The sequence below is a fragment of the Protopterus annectens genome, chromosome 17.part0, assembly GCF_019279795.1.
Source record: "Protopterus annectens isolate FY-2018-M chromosome 17.part0, PAN1.0, whole genome shotgun sequence".
NCBI lineage: Eukaryota > Metazoa > Chordata > Ceratodontiformes > Protopteridae > Protopterus > Protopterus annectens.
Window position 1 is genome coordinate 549,612,822 of NC_056751.1, and position 15,269 is coordinate 549,628,090.

The window sequence follows — 15,269 nt, forward strand, 5'->3', positions numbered from 1 at the left end:
CTATCAGCCAGCAGGTTGGCTAAGTCAGCAAGATCGGTGTAAGTGTTAACATTAAGTACTAGTTCGGAACAAACTTGGGCTTTGCCATAAAGGTTCCTAACATAACTGAAGAAGGGCTTGTGGTTTCCCCTTGTTTTGGAGGCTAGTTTCAACTCATAATTGGCTTTGGAGGTTTTCGCTAGTGATCTAATTTGCTTGTTGAGGCAGAGGAGGGAGTTTTTCTGATTTGGAATTCGTTCCTTTTTACCCTTGGACAACAGTTTCTTCCTTTTGTTGTAAAGCCTGTTGATAGATGATGTCCACCAGACAGGTTTGTGTTTCCTTGACGAGCAGACTTTAGTTCTGTCGGGTATGGCTGAGTCCACCCTTTCCCTCATTCCACACTGTAGCATGATCTTGGACTTTATATATGATTAGCTGGGAGGCTATTGCACTGAGACGTGACCCCTGCAAAAATAGTGTTTTCTGTATTATTTATTTATTTTTTTAAGGCTGTGTTTCAAGCAGTTTTGCTCAATGTTTGAAAGTTTGATTTATTGAGTATTAGGCCAAGTGACTCACCCATACGTAATCCATTGTCTTGGTGACTGGCTGTTTGAGTGAACTCATACCATTAAGGTTGGAGGTTTTTCTATAGACAAAAAAATGTCACTCACAGGGTTCTGACCTAGGTCCTTTCCTCTTTGGTATATATTTCTGTAACATAAAAGCTGATATCAAGGGACTATGGTTAACCAAGTTTGCTAATGATTTCATATTGTGGTGCTTATAAGATCCCATTCTTATTTGAATATTCCCCAGCAAGGGATGGACCAAATAAATGCTTTGTGTATTAATCATGGACGTAACCTCAACACCATAAAATGCATCATAGTTTCCTTTGGAAATCTAGCATCACTTACTATATATATGAAATTATTTTTAATTCTAAAAAGTCAGTAGGAACTTGTGTATGTTTTTTTATAACAGACTTTCCACTCTCATTTTACCTTGCACTCTCTATGTGGTTATCTCCTCAAGGTGCATAGAAGTTATAGTCCTATTTTATTCATGCCTTATTAGGAACATCATTGATTATAACACACCCTTTTGCATGTACCTTGCTAAACCCTTCTGGGCCGTACTGATCCCTGATGGGCGATCTGTGCTTAGATTTCCATGCTATGAACGAGCCAGCACTCTTTGAAGTCCTTCACCTGAATAGAACCAGTGGTAAAGCAAACACCTGTTGTAGAGACACAACACAATACAACCACATCACCAATATCCAGTAGAGAAGGGGGCGTGATCAGGAAATGCTGATCAGTCAGTAGTGCAGTACCAGTGTTCATTTCCATGCCTGCATTCCTGAATGGTGCTGCAGAAATAAACTTTGATACTTCTTTTGTGGTCAAACTGCAGTACTGAAATGCTTCAGTACTTGGTGTATGGGATAAGTTGTAGCAGCTTGTTTGCTGCAGTTTAAAAAGCAGAATCAGTCCTTTATGTTATGCCATTTATTTATTTGTTTCTGTATTTTTGCTCCTTGAGTTAAGGGTACAGTAATGAGACCTGGCTGGCTGGCTGGCTGGCTCCCAAGGTTAGGAGTCCTTGGTCAGATTAGTACAGACCTTTTTTTCTTTTCAATGTATGCTAGAGGACTGCCAGATCAGGAAATGGCACCAGACACTAGATGAGGCAGCTGGAATAGCCTGCCCTTACCTGTCAAGTAGAGTACTTCCCTAATAACCTTTCAAACAACTCTGAATGACTGATATTTAGAGAAATTCTGTTAGTGGAGACTTTGCTAGTCTCCTACACTGTTGGGTAATGTAGCTGAGCTTCTCAATAGTCCCCTTTGGCCATAAGCTTAGTAAAAATCTATGAACCCATTTTTGGGTCCATATATGTACTACTCGCTGTTCTGAAACTGAAGAAAAGCTGTAGTTGAGAACAGCAGGGTGGGGCAGTCAGTTTCAGAAATGTATATAAAACTATAATCCCTAACATATAATCTTATTTACTACAACAGGCAGGATGTCTCTGATGGTAACTTTACTGTGAAAGTGCTATTATATATCTTGTATAAAGTTATTGGTTTAAACTAAGAGTGTTCAGTTGTAAAGAGTACAATAATTTGAGTAACAAAACCTATCAGAGTATTTAAAAGCAGAATGATTGTCGCCCCAGTTGTACCACTTTGATTACATTGTCTTATACTCAATTGGCATCATTGTGAGGAGGGAGCCCAGGTACTGATAATGAATTGCATTATTTTACTGTGTTGTAGTACTGGAATAGTGATTATAGTGGTACCCAAATTTGTATCAGTCGGATAGTTCCTTCATGTAACAGTGGAATACCTACTATGCATTAGCTAAAGAAAATAAATACATTATATTTCAGCAGACTAGCTGAAGTTGTAGAACATAATCAGGTATCTGCCAATTAAATATTTCACATCAAACATGAGCAGCTGGAAATTAGTTTAATTTAAGACACTTTGATACTTTAAAATGTTGGGTCTGTTACACCTAGTTAACTTTTTTTCACACCATAACATTGAAGGGAAGGAATGAGATCACAGCTGTCAATGAAGGAACAAAGTATGCTTTTTGTATGAAACTAGGAACTGGCCTTCTTTTGTCTGTGGTCCTGCATTCACTTTCATAACCAGATAATGCATGTGATGTGATGTCAAGGAACGCTGTGCCTTTTAATTTGCAACAAGAATTTCAATCAAGTTGTTGCATCAGTTGTGGGAAGGGAGACTCGAGTGGAAGGTACTTGTGAGTCCTTGGGGAGGATTATAATTGCCTCAGATATGCAGAAGGAAGTGTGTACGTACAGAAGGATTGGTGGAATCTGGCTGTAAAAATGGGCATAGATACATCAAGGAGGTTTCATGTAACTGACTAACTGGTCTGTAAGGGTCCACAGACCTGCTGTTAGCTCTGATTATATGGTCTGATTTGACATAGCTTCCTTCATATGAGATGTCAAGGTTGACTATTCCTTGGTAGCATAATTTGGGATTTTTCTGGGTATTTTAATGTATTTGTGGATTTTGTTATTTTTCTAAATTATACTATTTGAGGCTTTATGCTGTTGAGTTTTATGTTAATTTTTTATGTAAAATGTCTATGAGTAGGTATCCTGTAGTATCATGAAGATCTCAACACTTTCTTATTGTAATAAAGCATTGATCCAATTTTTGAAATTTATTACTCAAAATCCATATTTTCACTTACTGCTTTTCAAACTTATACTGTGAAACATGTGTTATGCGCTTCCAAATAGATGCCTCACAACTAATTTAAAGTAGAACTTGTTTTTTTAAGTGGTATGGTGTTGTACTGCCCACTGAGAGTTTCATGCTTTTGGTGTAGCAAATTTCATTTGTAAGACAGCTACCTTTTCATCGTGTTTCTGCACATCCCATATTAATAGTTTCTTGTCAAGTCAATATTCTGAGACCCCTCAGAGAATGTCTGTTTCTACATGTGTGAATGAGTGGAAGCATATGTGTAGAGCAGAAATGATTTCCTAAAAGAATAATTGAACCTACTCAGAATATTATTAAAATACTGCAAATCTTTTAGCTTGTTGTCTAAAGGTAGCATACTATTTTGTCAGGTGTGTGTGTGTGTGTGTGTGTGTGTGTGTGTGTGTGTGTGTGTGTGTGTGTGTGTGTGTGTGTGTATGTGTGTGTGTGAGAGAGTGTCTCTCCAATTCATGAATTGTGCATGATATGATTAAAATAATTATTTTTGATGATTTTTGTTATATTTTGCATCATTTTTATTTTTCTAAACTTCTTAAACTTACATTTCTGAGCATAGCTCTCAACTTTTTATCTGCCAAATTAAGGAACAAAGCAAAAAAATATTAGGGAAAAGGGCCACAAAGTTGTCTACTTTTGATATAGTGATGCTATTAACTTAAAACTTTTTAAATATAATGTTCAGTTTTACCAGGAATGGATAAAAAACTTGAGACAAAATTAGAGGTGTCCCTAAAACCTGAGAACAGTTGAGAGAGATGTTTCTCACTGGTGGTATTCTACTGTCCTTTTAGGTTGTGGGTGGAGTTATGCTGCTTTATATGCACATTTAATGCTAATTCGCTCTCCAAATGTTGGCCAGATGTATCTACTTTTCAAGAACCTTTATCTAGAGTTTTGATGTCTGCAGTTCAACAGCTGTACCTGGCTGTTTAGGCTTTGTTTCTTTTGTTGACTAAGATTACATAAAAAAATATTGCATCTATGTATAAGTAAAATTGGGATTAAGAACACTTAAAGGAAAGGTAATGGTTTTACAGATAGTAAACATACAAAGAAAGAAGTTAAGGTGAAGAGTCTTCTGCCCTTAAGTATCAAATTCTATGAATACTTGTTATTTTTTTTACTCAATTCAGATTATGCAGTTCTATGTCACTTTCCTGGAGATTGATAAAGCAGTATTTTTTTGGTCATTACCACTGTATGTGATGATTTCCTTATACATAAAACTGAAAGATTTATAACACGACAGGCTCTGGAGTTCTGCCCCAGGAAGCCCATTTTATTTCCTGTTAAGAAAAGCAGAAATAGTACTGCTGTTGTCTTTCTCTAACATTTTGACACATACTCTGCTTGACTGATTTAACATCTACTATTAGGAGTTGCACAGTTTTCAGTTACCTGCTCATCCATTGCTGATATTGGCTGACCATGACTTTTCTCGAAGCATACTGAACAAGACGAATCCTAGTGAGAAATTTTCTATATTTTCCTCTGGTACTGTATATTTCTTTTAATGATGCAGAAATCACAAAAAAAAAACAAAAAACACGCTGTTTGCTGTCATAAGAAAAATCAAAGTATGTTACAGTCACAGAGAATTTTAAGTTTATGCAGGCTTGTTCATAATGATGTTACTTGTTAAGAGGTATTACATTGAAATAATCACACTGTTTTTATTGCAGTAGTCAATAAAGAAATGTGAAATGATGTTTTATAAACATCTCATTCACTCCTAATATATGTACATCTGTAGGACTGATACTTTTTTTCTGAATTCTGATGACTTATTTACTAACCTGAAGTTACAAATGATTCTGCCATTGTCAGTCATGTCACTGACTAGGTTTTAATAATTATAAAATTCCATTGCTGACACACTTGACAACTCCTGATTCAAATACAGAGCTGGCATTGTGAAGTGTTGTTGACCAGGCCAGACTCCCATCAAGTATGTAAATGGTGTTTTGTAATTATTGCTACAAATAAAGGGACATCAGCAAATTATCAGTGCAGTAGGAAAGTATGACTGTATCAGTTGCTAATCTGAACTAGTGTTTGTTCTGTTTAGTTCATAATAAAATGCAAATATAGGCAGTAATCTCCACATCTTGTTATAGCTTTTATATGGATCCTTTATGATGTCATACAGAAATGCATCTCAGGTTTCCTTCTCCTCCTCTTCCTGGTTGACCAAAATAGGTTCACAACTTCTAGAGGCCCACAGCCATCATTTATTAAGGGAGATTAAAAACCTTCACCTGATTTATTATACCTTTGAAAAATAGGTATTTTTCATTCACAAGGGATACTGGGACCCAGCAGCAACAGCTGATAAAGGTTTCTTTTCTGTAATCCCCTGCTCAGCATGTAAGGCGATTAACCCTACTTCTGTTCACAAGTTGTGGGATTGGCCTTCCATTACCATTCGTGGACTATGGTTTCAAAGTGGCCCAGTGATTGCTTGCAATTCCCTTTCCTGTGATCTAGGACTCTCATGTGGGCAGGTTCCTTCCCATCCCACCCTCCACAGAAATTATTTTGTGTAGGATGGATTTTACAGCTTTTGGTAGTGGATAGAGCATATATAGTGTCCACATGGAACTTGCCCCCAAGCCTTAAGCATTTACACAACTAGATCATAGAAGGAGGTTGGGCCCCTCATTGACCTACCACAGACCCCTTCTTTCCACAACCATCCCTTCACCCTTTACTCTAACATCCACTCCTGGGAGATATTTCTAGATTTATTCTTAACTTTACCCCAGATTAATGTCATGATAGCCAGTTTTACAGAACTCTCTGACAACTGACAAGTGACAACATAAACCTCCACATTTTCTAGCCCAACTCTTGCAGTGTCTGTCAATTTACCTTACAGCCTTGCATATATAGTTTGATTTTGTACATAATTCATATAAAGCTTTATGATTTAAAAAAATGGTTCTTTATAAATATATAAATATATAGGGTGGCCAGAGTGGTGCAGCGGTTAGCGTTGTCACCTCACAGCAAGAGGTTCTCCAGTTCAGTCCTCATCTGGGGTGCCTTCTGTGTGGAGTCTGCATGTCCTCCCTGTGGTCGCTTAGGTTTCCTCCAGGTGCTCCAGTTTCCTCCCACATCCCAAAGACATGCTGTAGGTGGATTGGACACTCTAAATTGGCCCTAGGCATGGATGTGTGCCTTCCATGGAAGGTTGGGTGCTGGGCTGGGAACTCAACACTGTAAAACTCTACTGCCAATCATGAGTGGACAGGTGATCCTCTGTGCTGACCCCTAACGGGGAAAAACCAAAAGAAGAAGAAGGCTCTTTATAAATATATAATGTTTAACCTGATATACAGTTTCATGTTATGTCACTGTTTGATCATTTATACGTTATTGGTAGTTATTATATTTATTATTTTTGTTAGTTTATGTTCTATTTTATTTGTGAGTTTTGGAGTTTATCAATAAAATAGAACATTTTATCTTTTGTTATCCCAGCTCTGAAGCAAGTTTTAATAGAAATAAATAATAGTGTGTGCTCATCTTCAGGCTTTCATCTTTTATATGGATGCAGCCTTTATGCCTTTACATGAAAACTGTGCAGGTACTTTTTACTTGTAAATAAAGATAGATTCTATGCACATGTTCTGAGCTGTTTGGATAATATATACCGCCATTCATCACTGGTTTGGTATCTGAGCACTTTTTCTAAGTGATGTGACTGAATTCCCCACAAGAAAAAAACAACATAGTACTATATAAAATAACAATTGCTATTCCTGCAACCTTAATCAGTTCTAATACTGCCTTGGCTTACAGCCATTCACAGATTCACATCTGATTTCACAGAGTTGTCACCAGTTGTCAAGTATCATACCTAGCATCCCTTCTCATGGTTTGCTTTTAGAATGGCTTGATCCACCATAGACAACAACTTTTAGTATCTGTGACTGAGGAAAAAGGCGGGATAAAATTAATTATATATTATCCAGTGAGATTAGTTCAACACAAGACAAATATGAGAAGAAAAAAAAAATCTAAGGTTAAACTGGAAAAGGAACATCTGCACTGCAGCTTGGTTTATTTAGGAACTTGGTATTTTGTCAGTAGGTAGGCCATAGTTTGTTTTGGGTTTTTTTTTTCTTCCTCTTCATTGCCTGCTCTTCTGTGTTACTTTGCTTGCTGGCTTTTCTGTACATCATGAACAAACATTTACCAATGTTTCTTGTATGCTTTAGGTCAAGATCTATCAGCGGTGCCTCATCGGGTCTTTCAACAAGCCCTCTCAGTAGCCCTCGGGTGAGTATATTTGTTTTCTGCACCACATATTTGTTGATTTTGTATGAAATTTACTTTGCTCCAAGTCTCATTTGTAATTAAAGCAGCAAAGAAGTAAAGTTTCTTTTTCAAATCAAAAATCATGTGGAATCATAATTTGATGACAAGGCAGTTCTCTGTATATAAAATTGTATGTCTCCGACTCAAATGGGCTTCTACATTTCCATTTTCTAAACTGTAAAAACTATATTTCTTGGTTTCTATTGTTTCTTGAATGGGTATGACTTTGCTTTTACATGTTTAAGGTGTTTTATGAAAAAAAGGACTTACAGTAGTAGCTAAAGGCCCTGTGTTTTGATTGTAAATGCTATTTTAATAAAAAGTACCTCCCAGGGCTACATTTAGTAAGATATACTTTAGTTACAGTGTTTCCAAAAGGTTTATTGTTTGTATGTTAAGTATAAAATAGAACTGAGGATGACTCATCAGTAAGGGACCCAAAAACATGAATGCATTTAACCTTTGTGGTTTACCCCATCACTCATTCTTTGTCAAACATAACCCAATAGCTACACAGTTCCAAATAAAAAAAGTTAAGTTTTGCCCTCAAACACATTGCAGTCTTACATCCATGCCAGCCAGACGTTTGCACTGGGCACATCATCTGTCCTACATGACCCCTTTACCATTCTGCCCTGAAAAACTCGGGGTCTGGCTTTAAACTGTAATAATTTATGTGGCTGGATTTTGTCTAAATATTTCTTGAACCATCTCAGTAAATTAATCTGAGGTTTAAGTGGCAGCATGGCTTAACATTTAATCCTGTAAAGCTGCCAGGAACATATTCCTTGCAGACTTGGGTTTCATTACTTCAATGTGAACATGAATGCTATATCACCTTAAAGCAGTTAACTAAATTGTTGCTTCCAAGTGAAGAATGATGTCAAACACTTTAGATGGGTTGTGGTAAGCTGTGTGGACCAATTTGCCCTCATCCATGGCCTCAGTCACATTTTTAAAGAAGCAGACCAGGTTAAGTAGACAAAATCTACCCTTGACAAATCCAATCTTATTTGGGCCAAGGGACTTCAGGTTGCCAGTGGCCTTGATTATGAGGTCCACAATGATGGGATCCATTGTCTTACATATACAGCTTGTAAGACTTATAGATCTGTAGTTGCTAGTATCAGTGGTGGGACCTACCTCATGTAAGGGAATTACCACCGCAGTTCTTTAAGCCTCAGGTACAAAGCCAGACAAGAGGCTGAGGGTGAGCAGACTGTGGATTATTAAAACTGTACTTTATAATGGCAAGATGCATACAGCAAATTGTTGGACCTGATTTCATCTAGCATTTTTCAGTTCTGAGAGATCCTTTAGGTCTTGTTCAGGGGTGATGTTTTTGGGGGAGACTTACAAGGAGTGAAGTATGTGAAGGCTATTTTGAGATAGGGCAGAGAAGTTTGAACTAAATTTGACTGCTAGTAAATTGGCTATGACTTTTGGGACAGAGTAGGTAGAGCTATTGTGTATTACCTCAAAACAGTGCTGGATGTTGTTTTTAAAGTTCCTGATGTAGTTGAAGAAGGACTTGTGATTACATTTGTCAGAGGTGACAATTCGGAATACACATTGGCCTTAAAAGATTTTGTTTCTAAGCTCTTTGTTGAACTTTCTGACTTAAATTTTGAGGTGTGGGTTTTTCAGTCTGTTTCTAAGGGTGACATTTTTTCTCTTGTTATAGAGCTTGTTCATGCTAGGTTTCCACTAAAGTGGTTTATTTCTAAATTTGGCACCGTACTTGTTAAGAATCCAGAGCAAAGGCTCAATGTCAGTATTAAGTTGGTAATATAACCCCTCTATGAATGTTGTAGTGTTTGCTTTTGGATCTTCAAGAGGATACCTTAGTGAAATCTCTGAACATGATACAGACTGTAAGTGCTTTGGACTGAATTCTAATAGTGAGAACCAGTACTTAATGCTCAGACCTAACCAGTGATGGTGTAATTGTAGGTGCCAAGCATAATGGTTTTATATTTGTAATGATCAGGTTCAATATATTTTATGTTTTTGCAGGGGTGCATAAAATCATATGTTGTGAATCTGCATTAATGAAGTCTGGGAAATACTGGTTATATTAATTTGCAATAGTGCAAGTCATCCAGTTAATAGATAAATTTCCAAGTATTATAGTGCTTGATTCAATAGTGAGGGATGCTAGCTTTTTAAATATGATTCATTGATTGTGCATTTGAAGGTGGTCTATATTTGTCAAGAAAATAAAAACAGTTCATTATAGTTAAGGGGATGTGAAGGAGTTCATGGCATTATCTAATTGTCTAGACCTGAAGGAGTCAGAGGTATATGGACATACCACAACCAAATATGGAGGTGCCTTCAGTAGAGTATTGAAAAAGTTGTTTTACTACTAAGTGATAGTTCATATGTTTCATAGTATCTGTACCATTAAACATGTCTGATTTTATGGAAGCAAGGCTGAATCAGAGGACAAAAATTATAATGTGCTTAAATCAGAGCAGCTGAGAGGCAAAATATGGCCAACTTGTACATAAAAGGGATTTATGACGAAAGGGATGAAATAGTCAGACATGAGGACAGTGTGCGAGTGACTGGGCTAGAAATAGATACTAGTAACACAACCTAATATTATTGGTCAGAAAGTTTAAAAGGGTGTATATAATGAACTATTCTGTACAAATCAGAAAGCATCATAGATAAAGCAGTCGCATCAAACAGCACTCAGTTTCATTAGTTCTTCATTTACTAGGGCTTTTAAATGATCATCTACTATATTTCTCACAGTAGACAAGCTTACGTAGTCTAGCAGTACAGCATACAGGAATTTTCCAAACAGTTTCAAATATAGCTTAAACCAAGCCTTGTAATATATGAGTTTTTTGCAGCCTCTTATAAGTAAAATCCATAAAAAAGTTTTCCTTGCACTTTATCACTGTTTGGTCTGAAAAAGAGACATGCAGCAGAGACCGCAACAGTGTCTGTTAGCTTGTGCTATATGTATGCATTTATACATTTGTGTTTTCTTATTTATGTTTTGCACTGTGCTTGCTTTACAGTAACCAGCTGTATTAAGCTAAAGGTGTTTGTCACTGCTTTTCTTTTTTTTTTTCAAATTTGCTGAAATATGTTTTTATTAGTTTTGAAAGCCATGAATTTGATACTTTTTCCAGCACATTGCTTATCCAGCTAACAGCATGTATTTTTGTTTTTCTGCACTCCTCTCTTCCAAACTTTTTTGCATGCTATTTTTCTGCATGTTATTTATATTTGTCTTTGCATGAAATGCGTGTGTGCATGTGTGTACTGTAGCCTATTAGAAAGTTTATTGTTCCCCCCCAAACACCCTGCCTCTTCTTAACCCCAAAGACCCAAACTTCCTTAGACCATGATGCTTGTAGGAACATTTCCAGACCGACTCACACACTGCAGCCAAAGACAGGGCATCAGCCCAGCTCACAGACACAAACCTTACCAGCTAAAACTAAACTTGCAGAAAAGCCTTTGCAGTCAACCAAATCAAATCCACTTCCAGTTGGCAACAATGAAACTTTTTCCCAAAACAGTCCTGTACAAAATGTCCAGGGTCACCAACCTGCAGTGACGGTGAGCTCGCAACTGGCTGTTCCTACAAAGCAAACAACCCTTGTGTCTCCTTCTAGATTGCACCCTATTAGTACTGACCCAAGCACCAAATCTATCCCCATCATACAGGTAACCCCTCACCCTTCCCCAAGGGGAAGCCCCCTCCCCACCCCCAAGGGGACACCTGTCCACACACCCAAGGAGAGCCCAGCGAGTACACCCAATCCAACACCGCCTTCCAGTCCCAGCATTGGAGGAATGCCTTGGAGGACAAGACTCAACTCAATCAAGAACAGTTTTCTGGGCTCACCAAGGTTTCACCGCAGGAAATTGCAAGGTAAGTACATTTCTGCATTTCATATGTTGACTCCAATTCTCTACTTTTTTCTTCTTTTACTTCTATCACTCTACAGTTTTTATGTGAATTTCTTAAACTGCAAGACTTTTTCTGTGCTTCAGATATTATTTTTAAATGTTCCAAACTATTTTGTATGCATTGTTTTTATCATTTTTCTAGTAATATGTTTAAGTTCACTGCTGACTTCAGTGCCTGAGAGCTTTCAGTTGCTCACAATAATTGCTTTTAAAAGATGGGGAGTGGGCTTATGTAGATATAATGTTGCTAGGGTCTGACCCTTTGTCTTACTTCCTGGGTCCCCTGGTACCTGATATGCAGTAAGAGCAGTATAAGAAGTGTGTGTGTGTGTGTGTGTGTGTGTGTGTGTGTGTGTGTGTGTGTGTGTGTGTGTGTGTGTGTGTGTGTGTGTGTGTGTGTGTGTGTGTGTGTGTGAGTTTTGTGTGTGTTTTGTGTGTTGTATGTCTACACTTCCGTATGCAGTTCTCTGTGCCTCACATTAAAATAACAGTCAATGAAGACTGTGGGAGATATAGTTAAGCAAACTGGACTAAAGTATTAATGAGTAGCGTGGTAAGAGCCATGAAGAGGACAAATTAAGGATATGCATAGGTTCCTGAAGAACCTAAGTGTGATTAGAAAGGAAATTCAGAGAACTGATGAAGTAGTATCCATGGTACTTAATGCTATGTTATGCTCTGTGCCTAATACTAAACAAGAATTCTGCAATACAAGCAACATAAGAATGGAAAAACCCAACCAGTAATTTGACAGAAAATACATGTACATTTATTAAAAGAATAAATCCAGTAAAAACTGTGTTGTTTCCTATATGCCTGTTGGGAGCTAGAATCCGCCACATAACACAAGCACTCAGGTCACTCCACAGCAAGTACCAATATGACTCAGTCATTGTACATGCTGGTGTGAACGACCTGAGACGTACCTCCCTGGACTACATGAAAAGAGACATAGAGGAGCTCTCTGATTATGTAGCCCAGGCCGGTATGACCCTGACCCTGAGCAGCATCTTACCCTCACCAAGAATGATGCCACAGTACAAAGACAAAATGATCAGTTTTAACAATTGGCTTAATTACTGGTGTCATTCTAAGGGGATCCAATGTCTGTCTGCTTGGGATGACATGCTTGACAAGCCACGCTGCTTCGCAAGGGATGGCTTGCACCTATCACCCCTGGGCTTCCGGATATTGGCCAAGGCTCTTGCCACCCCCATAGTGCCTTTTTTAGGCAAGGCTCAAAGGACAAACCTACTTCCCTAGAAAACACAAGTGGAAAAAAACTAAGGGTAATGCTGCTCAATGCCAGAAGTCTAAACCTCAAGATGCACACCCTCGAAGCCCTTCTCAGTATGGAGAACATCGATGTCTGTGCAGTGACTGAAACCTGGTTCAAGGCTCCTGAGAGCACCCCAGCACTATCAGGTTTTACCTCATATCATGCTTTCCGGCCCCAAAACTTGGACTGAACCACTAAAGGAGGGGGAGTATCCATATTCATCAAAGATACCCACACCTCCAGGTTAGTGGCAATGCACGAAGCATCGGAGACCATCCAGGTGCAACTAACCATAGGCAAAACTGCCTTACAGTTTGTAGCATGTTACAGACCACCCTCTCAAACTCAGGAACCCCACACAGCCTTCCTGAAGACACTAGAGAGTATGAATGTCTCTCCAAATACCATTATATTGGGAGACTTCAACTACCCAAACATAGACTGGGAACATTACTCAAGCCCCAACACCCTAGCCCAAAGGTTCCTAGAATTCATAAACTCAAATGCAATGGAACAACTGGTCACCATTCCCACAAGAGGAGACAATATACTAGACCTGATCATCACAAACATGGGGACAAAATGCTCCACACCGGAAGTATATCCCTCTCTGGTAAGATCAGACCATAAATGAATCTCACTGGAAATCCACATCCCGTCCCCACCCCCTGCACAAAAGACCACAGTGAAGAACTTCTCAAAAGCCAACTTCACACTTCTTAAGACTGAAATGGTATCCTTCAAGGCCCCTGGGCTAGTGGAAACCACAACCCACACTGCTGAATCCTTTGCAAATGCCTTCTAAGGGCACCTTCAAGAATGCATGGATCATGCAATCCCAAATAAAACCAAGACCCATTCCCCCAAAGGCAGGCGCCCGGTCTGGTGGACCCCAGCCATAAACAAACTCTACAACAGGAGGAGTGACAGAGCAAAATCCCTAAAAAGGAAGGCATCTCTGATCAGTACTAGCAAAAAACTACGTTCACTCATAAAATCATCCAAGGCCAACTTTGAGAGAAAAATCGCAAAAGACACAAAAGACAATCACAAGGCCTTCTTTAGCTATGTTAGAAACCTGGGTGGAAACTCCCAGATATGCTCAGAGTTAGTCCAAAATGATACAAAATACACTGAACCCACTGACATTGCCAACATTCTGGCAGACAGGTTCAGTGCAAATTTCTCCTCCCCCTCCCCCCCAAAAGGAGAAATAACTATCCCAGCACAGTGTAGCCTCCCTAATATCTCAAATGCCCAGGTGAGAGCCGCCCTCTCTAAAGCTAAAAACACAGCATCAATGGGACCGGACTGTGTCCCGGGCTGTGTGCTACATGAACTCCAAGAGGAACTAAACCCACACATAAGGCTGCTGTTTAATCTTAGCCTTACTACAGGATACGTACCCAAAGAGTGGCGTACGGCGACAGTGGTACCACTTCACAAAGGCGGTGCTTCTATGGACCCTGGAAATTACCGCCCCATAAGCTTGACGAGCCTGGTCTGCAAAGCTATGGAGAGGATCATTATGGAACTCATAAACAAAGACATTGGGGATCTACAGACATTGGATCCTACCCAATTTGGCTTTGTCAAAGCAGATCCTGCCTTTTGAACTTGATCGACTTTTTTGAAACAGTCACTAAGGCCATTGATGAGGGTAAAGCAGTTCACACAGCCTACCTTGACCTTGCAAAAGCCTTTGACACAATCCCCCACTCGGGCATCATAGACAAACTCACCAGCTTAAATGTAAACCCATATGTCACAAGATGGGTTGCAAACTGGCTCAAGGACAGAACCCACAGGGTCAGAGTTGCTGGAGCTATGTCAGACTCTAAGCCAGTCACAAGTGGTGTCCCACAGGGCTCAGTCCTGGGACCCCTCTTGTTCGGCATTTATTTTTCCGAGGTACAGGCAAACATAGGAGGATTGTGGCTGACAAAGTTCGCAGATGACTGCAAACTGGGCACCATAATTGATACTCCAGTGGACACAAACATCCTTCAGAGAGGCCTCATAGAAATGGATAATTGGTGCCAGAGCCATGGCCTTAAGCTGAATGCCAAAAAATGTATAGTCATACCCTTTGGGGAAAAACAAGGTACCCACAAATTACCACATAGGTGGTAATCCATTAAGTACAGAAGAGGTAATCAGGGACCTTGGGACCCAGGTTGACAGTAACCTCTCATTTGACACTCACATTGCCAAAGTGGTTAGGAAGACCTTCTATATTGCCCACCTTATCATGAAGAGTTTCACATCTAGATCAAGAGAGGTCATTGTGCCCCTGTACTCTTCTCTTATCAGGCCAATGATTGAGTACAATGCCCCATTTGGGATGTATCTTACCCGTCACCTGCAGCAGTTGGAAAGACCCCAAAAGTTCCTCACCAAGAGGATAAAGGGTCTTAAACATATGTCATATGCTGCCCGACTGAAAAAACTCCAGCTCTATTCAGT

At 39.1% G+C, this 15,269-nt stretch overlaps 1 protein-coding gene across 10 annotated transcripts in view; it reads left to right on the forward strand.

Moving 5' to 3' along the window:
* BRSK2 (BR serine/threonine kinase 2) overlaps nt 1-15,269 on the forward strand; it is a 2,790,504-nt gene that overhangs the window by 2,394,930 nt on the left and 380,305 nt on the right. For all 10 annotated transcript variants that reach the window (XM_044059311.1, XM_044059313.1, XM_044059318.1 and 7 more), the window contains 2 exons: nt 7,489-7,549; nt 11,279-11,486. In XM_044059311.1, the coding sequence (XP_043915246.1) occupies nt 7,489-7,549; nt 11,279-11,486 (269 nt within the window). The remainder of the gene's footprint in view (nt 1-7,488; nt 7,550-11,278; nt 11,487-15,269) is intronic.